At 46.9% G+C, this 10,867-nt stretch overlaps 1 protein-coding gene across 1 annotated transcript; it reads right to left on the bottom strand.

Moving 5' to 3' along the window:
• Nucleotides 1–104: 104 nt before the first annotated feature.
• PATL2 (PAT1 homolog 2) lies at nt 105–9,080 on the bottom strand. The gene is made up of 15 exons (XM_069460674.1): nt 9,065–9,080; nt 8,291–8,481; nt 7,095–7,175; nt 6,196–6,338; nt 5,651–5,719; nt 5,281–5,422; nt 3,849–3,969; nt 3,656–3,753; nt 3,383–3,436; nt 3,157–3,290; nt 2,857–3,016; nt 2,215–2,355; nt 1,284–1,381; nt 601–750; nt 105–142 (listed from the first exon to the last, which is right to left on the bottom strand). The coding sequence occupies exons 1-15, from the start codon at nt 9,078–9,080 to the stop codon at nt 124–126; spliced, it is 1,617 nt and encodes a 538-aa protein (XP_069316775.1). The 3' UTR covers nt 105–123.
• Nucleotides 9,081–10,867: the final 1,787 nt, after the last annotated feature.

The raw sequence follows: 10,867 nt of genomic DNA, 5'->3' as shown, positions 1-10,867 counted from the left end.
GTCCTCCAATGTATCAAGGGATAAGAAGTGTCTTCAGACTCTCTGGCTCCCAGTAGACATAGCTCATACAGCTAGTGCCTGATGATTAAACTTCACCCATATACATATTCCAGAACAAACAGATCAATAGATCCAGGCAAGCCTACAGAGAGAACAAGTGTTAACTGCAAACACAATTCCATTTTACAAGTATTTGTATGACTTGGTTAGTAACTGGCTCTTTGTAGCAGTTGATAATTTCTGAGGACAGAGATGACCTCCTTGTTATTCATGCATCTTTCCTGGAATAATTGTCTCAAATATTTTTTGAATGAATGAATAATTCAGTTTCTCTGATTAATTCTTGCCCTCAAATTGCTTAGCACTATAAATTACCAAAGTACCTGGGAATAAATCAAAAGGTTTGGCTGAAGAAATGGTCCATTGGGCCCTAAATTGGGCAAGACTTTTTACTCAGTAATAAATGCCAGAGTGTCTAGAACTACTTCTAAAAGCATGTGATCCTCCGTGCTCATAGTTTGAAAAAAGTAGGGAGGGCAGTAGCAGAACCTAGATTGGGCTTGAACAAGGGGCTATGACCTTGTTTCTGCCATCACTTACTCCATCTTGGCCTCTAGCTGCTGAACCAATTGTTTGTCCACATGGTGACAGAACAGGGGAAGTAAGTTGCTGGGGAAGTTTAGGGGTTCTGCCAGAGAGGCTGTGGGCATTTGGGCTATCTCCCAGGCAATCAAAACCACCGTATTTGTCCTGGAGGGCATAAACATAAATAAGCATATTTGTATTTATGCAGGAAAGTAACACTTGGAGCCAACCTTTCTTATTATCCTTCCACTGCCACTACTATATTTCCCTAACCCTAGGTAGCAATTAAGAGGGAACATTTGCATGTTTGGTATGTGCCAGGCAATGCCTAGGTGCTTTATACATTTTCCTTCCTGTTTAATTATAAGAACTCTAAAGGCATTAGTTCCATCATCCCTAGTTTATAGATAAACAGATTAAGTGGTAACATAAGTTGCCCCAAAGATATATTGCTAGCATGTGACAGAGCCAGAATTCAAATCTAGGTCTGTTTGACCCTAAAACTTGTCCCTTTAATTACTGTGTTGGCACTGTAGGAAAGAAAAAAAAAAAAAAGGAACAGCTGCAACCCTATTTCTCCTTTTTCTTTATAACCTCTTCCCCAGTACTTGAATATGCCACTCAGGGAATCTCATCTGGCTCAGCCTGCACATCTCACAGGTACTGACATAGTATTTACAAGGTCTTTATGATCTTACCAAGCTGTATGGTCACTGTTTGGTTCCTCTAGGGAAGAATCCAGGGATATCAGCTGCTCCCCATGACTCAGCAGGGCATAGAGCAAAGATATTCCAAACTGCAAGTGATATACATTCCAGTGCAAAATGAGTTCATCGTAGGCATTCAGTGCTACCCTGGCCCTGCTATCTTCCCAACTAAAGAGCAGGTTCACATTTACAGATAGAGTCCAGTACCCTCAAGAGCTGTCAGGTTTTACACTGGTTAGCCAAAGAACTCAGACCTTTCCAAAGGAATCACTGTTCTGAACTTCCCAAAAGATACTCTTGGAGAGCTGATAAAGTGCATGCTTCTAGGCTCCACCCTCAGGAATCAGTCTGTAGGTTAGAAATGGATCCAGGAATCTGAGGCAGGTAGTCTGTGGACTGTACTTTAAGAAGCACTACTTTAAGCAGAGGTCTTCAGAGTGGGTTACACAAGATAATCCTCTGAGATACTGGATGATGATATTAGAACTTTCACATCTAGAGTCTCATCCTTCAAAATATTTATTATGTACCTAATATTACATGTACTATATTACATTATGCATATATACTACATGTATGTGATTTATAAAAACTTGGGTGGTATGATTCAGAACTTACTAAAAGGGGCATGCAGTCAGAAGTTCAGAGACCTCTGCTCAGGAGGCTCACACCAGCAGCAGCAATCAGGGAGCTTGTTAGAAAGCAGGTGCATGGGCCCCACCCAGACCTACTGATGACTGTGGGTGGGACCAAGAAACCAGGTTTAATAAGCTCACCAGGTCATTCTGTGCTCACTAGAAGTTGAGAAGCACTGCAGAGGATAAGATTTGCGGAGAGAAAAAATATTCCCTCACTTATTCCTTACTGGTGATACCACCTGGAAGCCATATATGGAAAGAGAAAAGCCAACCAAATGTCTTACCTGATTTTGAAGCACAACAGTGACTGGCCGCTCTGAGGAGCCAGGTGGTAGCAGCAGTAGACCCTGAAGTCCTTGGAGGAGTTCATGGAAGGTCAAGTGACTGATGCATTTGCCCAGAGGTTTGAACAACATGTGTAGGGCCTGCAAGATGATCAGTAAGCGTCTCTCCCAAACTCCACTACAACTTTTCCTCCTACCTTGCCTCCAAGTCTCTTCCCTTGCTGACCTGCCTTTGGCACCTTCCTGATCAGGTTACTTACCAGGCTCATCACCACTCATGACACTCCATCCCTAACACTGAGCCCTTCCAGTATCCACTTGTTCTAAGGTGGCTTCTCTAAGAAAATTAGATGTGAGACTCAACACTTAGCAGGGGGGGTCCTTATCTTTTCTCAAACCTCCATAGCACACTCACCTGTGCAATCATACACCTGTTTTTTTCTTTTGTTCATCATACCTGAAGATAATCCACTGTTCCTATAATAGTTTGTTCTGTAACTTCCTCACCTGAGAGTGGCAGGGCCAGCACCCCTCATTACCCAGTACCTTCTCTGGCATCTCTGCGGGGTGGGGAGCGGGGAGGAGGAACCATCCCTAACCCATCCTGGAGACCATCCTCTTCTCTACTCAGTGCTGCAGTACCTGGTCAGCCACGTCCCTTCGGACCAAGAGGGGCAGGTGGTGTATGATAACGAGAAGGAGGCTAACAGCCTGATCCTGGGACAGGAAGGGGAGCAGCCGGGCCACCAGGGCCTTCCCCTTCCTCACAGAGAGTACCTGCAGGAAACCATCTGCTGCCTCCCTACAAGGGAGAAATGAGAGCATTTTCAGAGTTCTGCATAGACAAGAGGGCCACATGCCAGAAAAGAAAGGCAAAAGCAAGGCCAGTGTCTTTGCTGCTCTTTCCCTTCCCGGGTTGAGGCAGGACCTTCCCACACTCACTCCAGGTTGTTCTGCTCTTGGGTCTTTAAGGCCTGGAAAAGCTGCTCAACCTGGTTGCTCTGCAGCTTGGAGAAGCGGGGCTGTGGAGGCCCATCCTTCTGGCTCTCCTCTATTGCTAGTAACTGAAGGAACATCTGGGAATTTGAGGATGGAAAGAGTAAATTGGAGTGATATCCTGTTCTCAAAGGTAAGTTAGGAACTCATCCCCAAAGAACTGATACCTCACCTTCTCAATTCGATATAACACCCGAAGCCTCTGGCTACTTGCAGTTCCTGTATCCTAGGAGACAAGATCCCAGGCTATCAGCCCGCCACCACAGCAGCCTCCCAGGCCTCCGACTAGCTAGAAATTGAACTGGGAAGACTAGACATGAAGTCTGATCACACTTCTTCCTCACTCTTAGGTCACAGTCTCAATTCAAACATACGTGTTCCAAACCTTTCTCCCAAGCAGGGAAGGAAAAAAAAAAAAAAGGTTCTGGGAAGATCATGCTCCTACCTGCTCTTGAGTTCCATGGGGTACGGCATCAATAGCTCGGCGAGGGCTAAAACACGTCGATACAGCTACCTGGCCCAGGGAACCCTCAATTCGAACCACTGCATGAAAGGAGTTAGAAACATATTCCCCTCCTCTTTCCACCTTCTGTCCACCCAGATACCCAACCCAAGAAGCAGGTTGGCCCTGGCTCTACCTGACTCATAAGCCTCTGCCTTCTGAATGTAAGGTGTTACCAGCTTGAGGAATTCAACCTTGTTCTTTCGTCCAAGTAGCTCTTCATCTGCCTGCTTCTTCTCTAGCTTCTGATAATATTCCTGAGAGTCCATGGAATAGAAAAAAAGAAGAAAGAAACCTATACTCATCTTCTGAACTTAGCATTAAGGTTCTCAAGTGCAACCTCTTAACACACTCCTACAGCATTCATTCCAGAAATGATGCTAGCACCTTTGGCCCTCTTAGCAGTTATTCTAAAGTGTTTTAAGCACCCTGGGCCCCATGTCACCTGTCTTGGAATTCCTATATCACGTACTTGAAGACCAAGGTACCACCACCAGGTCTGATGACAGGGCAGAGAGCCAAGTGCAAGGCCAGGAAGTAAACCTCTTCTAGCATCTGCAACCTTCCTATATTCTGCACTTCCAAGTTCATACACACTTCATATTACCTATCCTTCTCCTCCCCATTTTAATCTTGTCATCCTACCTGGGCTTTCCAAAAATCAAAGTTATCTGATGGTGTGGAGGCCATTGGCAGCTTGCAGTATAGAACTAACACTATGGATATGTTTGTTAGTTGGCCTCTCGGCCAGTCTTATACTTCTGTGGATTTGCTTAGCTGATCAAACATCTTCTTAAAATCAAGATGAGAAATACCAAACTAGAATAAAGCCACTAACTGAGTCAAAGGGACTTGAATATGGCTCATTTGTTTAGAAGTAATGCCAAGAAGGCAAGAGTACAAAACTATTTCACTTTCAGTGATCCTAGCAGAAAGAGGAGGGTGTCTGAAACTTAGTGGAAAGAAAGGGGGAAAAACCCACTAATGTAAATAGGAAAAGGATAAAGGTGGGGACCTTGATAGGGGGCTCACGGATGTTGAGGAGAAAATGAAACAGCGTAGACAACCCAAAAACCTGTTAGATGAAGACTTTCCCCATAAATAAAGGGGAGTAGGAAGCAAGGGGAAATGAGTCAATGCCTGGAAGCATTTGTTCAATTTAGTTCAACAAATTGAATCTATTTATCAGATCCCTGTATTTTAGACCTAAAAAACTAAAAGGTAAGTAGATGCATATTTATAACAAGATATTTCTAAGACCCAGAAAAGTGTACAAAATTGGGAGATTCCACATTTCCAGGGTGAATAGGGAAATTTTTCAGCAAAGAATGGAAATAAAACCTGAATGTTTGGGGAACTGTAAATAATCCAATCTGCCTGGAGTGTAGGAGAATAGAAATGAGCTTGAGACATCAACTTTAGAAATACTGACCCTATCCTGTAGTGGTGGTCTCTCCCACCTGAACAGACATGCCCTCCATGAGCCAAAGAGAGGGTCAGAGGGCCTGGGAAGTCCAGGCCCATTTGACCCCAAGGTCAGAGGCTGGGATAAGCACCCCAGAGCTCACCTGGTAGTAGTAGTCATCCAGGTGAGGGTTCTCACTCTGCAGCTGAACCATCTGCACTTTTATCACCCAGTCCTTCTCTTTTTGGGTCATGACGTTAGCGTAGGGGTCTGGCTGCTGAGACCAAGGCTTCTTGGCTGGGGGACTTCAAACCAGGACAAGCAACCTTTTAGACCCCTGCCACAGAGAATTCCCCAGGAGTGGTGAACAGGGAGTGGAGCTCTCTGGGAAGGATGGGAATGGGCACAGAGGTGGGCAACAGTAGGAGAGTCTTAGCCGTGCAGGGGGTTTGGGGGAGGTGCCTGGTCACAAGGGAGCATCCAGTATGCAGACATGTGCCCCTCAACCCTGCTCCTCCTCATCTAGGCTTTACCTTCGTGTTCGACTATGCTGCTGTTGCTGCAGGATCCGTTGGTGCTCAGGGTGGAGCTGAGTCAGGTGACTAGGAAGACTTAAAAAGAAACTTGGCCTGGGTGGAGGGAAGCTCTCAGCTCCCCACCTGGCTCCATTCACTCAGCCCCTGGGTAAGCTCAGGTGGACATCTAAAGGAACCCTCTCTTTATGTGCCTTCCCAAAGTCAGTCTCCTAACACATCACAATCCCAGCCCAACAGGGCTCCCATTCTCCTCCAATATATTTTCCTGCAGGAAATCTTGGTATAGCAGAAAACCTTTTGGCCTGGTTGTCAGGAGTTCTGAGTCCTAGTCTGAGTTCTGTCATGCTAGCTGATCTCAAATAAATGTTTAATCTCCCTGGAGCTTCATTTTCTCATCTGTGAGGGAGAAAGGATGAAACTCAGTTCTGTCAATTTCTGTATTTTCCTGTGACATCTGATAGGAGTGGCCCCGACCCCTGAGACCTCTAGGGAGAAACTCAGCTTGTCCTGATGCTGGAGTTTCCAGCACCCCAAAACAGTACCTGAATCTAGAGGGCCATGAGTTGGGCAGGCTACAAAAGATTGATGGGTCTGGTGAGTGCAGTCGAGGTCCAAAGTGGCCTGCTGGAGAGCTGGCACTGGGAAACGTAGGCCAGAAAGGGATTGGCGACAAGTAGTCCAGGGTCTGTGAGAGGAATTGAGAGTCTGAGAGAGGCCATCTCCACCAAGAAAATGCTGCTCTTGCTTAGCAACTTTCCTGTTTTTATAGACTCAACTGCCTTTTCCTTCAAGAACTTCACCCAACATTTTGCTGTGTCAGAGGGGGTGGGGGTGTCTTCTCAAGCCAGCTGTGAGGGCACCAGACTGTGGTTCCCACCCTTGTTTCAGCTGGGTTTGTCACCTCCTCAGAAACAGCTCTTCGGGACTAGACAATGTGGGGAGCATGGGTTTTTCTCGCTATCTGGATAGTCAACACCTCTCACTCTCCTCTCTATAACAGTCTTCTCTCAGGCTCTTTGTCTTCAGCCACTCGGGCAGTACTCATCTTTCCTTTTCTGACTCACCTGAAGCCCTCCTCAGCTATAATCTAATTCTCCCTGCAGGAATTCCTGGTCCTTGAATTCCTCTACCCTAGGCCATTATGCAGTTAGTGGAAGGGCAGGTGCTCTTTCCAACCCTGAGCTCCGTGCTGCTCATCTGCTGAAACATTATGTAAGATAAAGAGTAGGGATCTAGTTTGTCCTTTTTTCTCATATGAAAAGCCAGTTGTCCATCCATGCTTCTGGTTGGGCCCACCACCCCTGCCATTTACCAAGTATGCCCCACCTCATTTTGGGCGTTTTATCTCCAGAGCAGGGTCAAGAGTAGATTGAACATAACGGATGGAATCTTCCTTAGTCCCCCGTCACCTCTCACAGGACGGAGACTGTAGCAGACTCACCTGCCACAGAAAATGCAAGGAGGCAGATGACATCCCCAGCACACCACGGTCCTTGACTCCAGGGGAGCCGAGCAGACCTCTCTGGAACAGGCAGGAGGAAAACACAGGCTTGAATGGGCCCCTGTGGCGTCTTCTACGTTTACCTGTATCCACAGGGAGGTGGGAGGAGGCAGCAAGACCAGCCATTCCAACACCCAGAACAGTGGCAGCTTGGCCCTTCATCAGATTCAAAGTCAACTGGGTGAGGATCCCTCTCCTTCCTCTGGGAGAAATAAGACTAGCACAGTAGTCCCCCATTATTCAGAGGGGATACGTTCCAAGACCCCCAGTAAAGGCCTGAAACTGTGGATAGTACTGAACCCTAAGTATACTATGTTTTTTCCTCTTCATACCTATTATGACGGTCTATAAATTGGGCACAGTAAAAGATTAACAATTAAAGTAGAACAATTGTAACAATATAGTGTAATGAAAGTTAATGTGAGTGCAGTCTCCCTCAAAATATCTTTTTGTACTGCATTCACCTATTTTCAGACCATAGTTAACCATGGGTAACTGAAACAGCGGGAAGTGAAACCATGGATAAGGAGGAACTACTGTATCTTAGAAGTAGGTTCAAGGAGGGTCTGAGTCACCTCATTTCTACATGGACATCCTTGTCTCTCCCCACTGGCTATGGAATCCAAGGGAACAAATACCAGGAATGGATTGCTGAGACAGAGGAGCCCAGGACCAGGCAAAGATGATTCACCTTTAGCACTAGCAGCAGGGCCACCACCTAATGGGTGACATACAGTCCTGCTAGGATCTGGTTTTAAGGTGAGGACAGCATCAAAAACTAAGGAGGAGGCTGGGCATGGTAGCTTTACACTTGTAATCCTAGCACTGCGGGAGGCAGAGTCGGGAGGATCACTTGAGGTCAGGAGTTTGAGACCAGACTGAGCAAGAGCAAGTCCCCATCTCTATTTTGTTTTTAAATACTTAAAAATAAATAAAAATATAAAGAAACTAAGAGGGAGACAGCAGGAAAGAGGGAAGGAGAGAGTCCCTAACTCAGGTTCAAGCCTAAAATAGAAAGTGTTAATCCAAAACCTGTCTTTGAAAGGGGTAGAGAAGAGAGGGATGTTTAGTGACAGCCTGTGAGCCTTAGCCAGCTCAGATGACAAACCCTCTCTCATCCCCTCCTGCCACAGTACCTGGATGTTATGGACAGTGCTGAATACATTTGGATCCCCAAGATCATTCTCTTCCTCCTCCTCCTCCGGGTCTTGATCCAGATCCTCCTCTTCATTCTCTTCCTCTTCCTCCAATTGGGAGGCAGACACCAGCTCCTCCTTGGGAGCCAAGGGGCGGCAGGTCTTGCCTGGCCTTTGGTTTAAGTGTGGGCCTGAAGAGGAAGTGATACAGAGGCTGAGGGCACACGAGTCTCGTCTGGAGAAGCTGCTGCTCAAAGGCATTTCTGTTCATGAACCACCTCCAGCACCACCTTTGAACAGGGTGCCTCCGGTTCTCTGAGTTCAGCTCAGCCTCCCTGCCCCAGGGTGCCCCAAACAACCCCCTCTAAACCAGACGGAGCCTGGCAGGTGCCAAACACCTTCACTTTCCACATCCCCTCTTCACCTGCTTTGTTCCGCCCAACACCCCTTTCCGTTGCCTCTTTAACTGAACAAGTGCCAGCTGCCCCGACTCATTGCAATTTAATCCTACTGAGTGCCAAGTACTTTACACGTGCATGTTCATTGAACAGTCGTAGGAGGCTGTCTCAGCTGTTACCGATAATTTTACTATGTAGGTGAGGAAAATAAGGTTTAGAAAAGCGATCTCAGTTGCCCAACATGATATAGCTAGTAAGTGAGAAATTTGGAGTACTACCAGTGACTCTGGACACCCAAGCCCATGTGTGAAACAGACCAGCAAGCCTCCACACCCCGGGGTTTTATATCTAGACACCATGGCCCGCTTGGTGATACCTTCAAGGCATTTCATCTTGACAGGCTGGCGGACTTCCTCCTTGGCTGCATCCTCCAGTAAGACAGCACTGTCAGCCTCTGGAAGGTAAACCTGGGACAAGGAAGAGACCCAGAGATACCCTCCTCCTTAGTCAGTAAGGATGGCATGGCACCCCAAAATAGCCCTGGTTTCCTCCCAGCAAGGTGGTAGGAGAATTATTGACCCAAGACCTCAGGGAGCAAGACCCTGGGCTCTCAGACTACTATAAATGCCCACCCGCCTTCCTCTCTCTCTTTCCCCCTCCGGCCTCCCCAGCACAGCTCTAGGGAGCTGTCCTGCAAGGGGACAGAATTGAGGGACAAGGCTAGGAGTCAGCAGAGAAGACTGCCCACACCGGACACTACCAGCCACCGTCTGTGCTTGGTGACGTGTCGTTGCTGACACCTACTGCCCGACTGTTGCCCTCCCTTCGGCTTAGGTTCGCCATGGCAGCCTGGGCCAGGCCCTGCTTGCTGCTCCTGGCTTTAAGACTCCCAGCTCCTCCCCTGCTCACTTGTTAAAGGACCAGCATCCCCCAACCACTGGGTCCTGGTAGAAGTATAAGAACATAATCTAATGACAAAGAAAACCCTTGAACAGAGAAGAGAAATAAGCTGCATTTTTAACCATCCAAGGTTGTGAGTATAGTTTATTGGGATTGATAAATACTTGGGGGTGTAAGGTTTCTTTGAAGTAGCCGGCGCCAGAGAAAGAAAGACGAGCAGAGTTGAAAGGGATAAGTAAAGAGGATTTATTGGGGTGCTCCCGGGTGGGGGTAACGAGCCCCTGAGAAAGGGACCCAGGCGAGCCTCACGGGACCCATGGTACCCAGAGAAGCTGCGCCGCCCAGAAGTCTGAGTGGGTTTATATAGGTTTTTAGGGCTGGGGGATGGGAGCTTCTTCGGCCAAGAGATGTCGGCACCAGGAGTAAGGAATTTCTTTAAGTTTTGGGGCGGGTACTGAGGGACAGGAGAGGCTTCTTTTTTCATTAGGGAAGGGAGGGGTACCTGCCACCAGCCTTACAGGGGGGAGGGCAGATCTTTAAAAAAAGGATCCCTGTTCTCCACACTCTTCATGGGAACTTTGTGAAGTTGCATTTCATTTAATCCCTAGGTTTTGCTCTAAGAAAACTGGGTAGGAAAGCCCTGGGTGGCCCCTGAGGAGGATGCTTAGCAACCAAGTTCTTGGTGCTTCAGGGCAGCACACTTGAGGCTCCCTCAAGTCCACCCGGTGATGCTGACCTTCACTGGGTCATGTGAGCTTAAGTCCACCACCTAGCTCCAACTGATGAGGGACTCCTGTGAATTTAGAAGTCAGATCTTCAAGGTAAAAACACTTTTGCATGAGATACACAATCTTATATCTTCTTGGCTGCTCTAATGGAAAACTGGTCCAGAAGCTCAGGAGTAAAAATAAATCAACAAAAACAAAAGCCAGGTATCACTACTACTGGCAAGTAAAACCCAAGACCCTCCTGAGCTTCATCTAACCCCCAAGCAATCCTGGGTTCTGCGCACACATCCTGTATTCAGCTGAAACACGCATGCCTTTGTAGAACTTCTGAATAAAAATAAAAACTAAGCTAATTTCTCTGCATCAAAATTTCAAGTTAGGGACCTACTGCCATGGTTATAACACCATGATTCTTGGTGCCTTTAAAAGAAAATATTTGTTTCAAAATTTTGCTGTAGGCCAGAACTGTGTGTTTAAGTAGCTTGAAAGTTACTGAAAAACTTTTCAAACATCTGAATTGGGTTCAGGTAATGTTATACAGCTGTGTCTCT

Source organism: Eulemur rufifrons, chromosome 2 (genome assembly GCF_041146395.1).
Source record: "Eulemur rufifrons isolate Redbay chromosome 2, OSU_ERuf_1, whole genome shotgun sequence".
Classification (NCBI taxonomy): Eukaryota; Metazoa; Chordata; class Mammalia; order Primates; family Lemuridae; genus Eulemur; species Eulemur rufifrons.
Note: the sequence above shows the minus strand (reverse complement) of the source record. Positions and strands in the feature narration are given on the sequence as shown.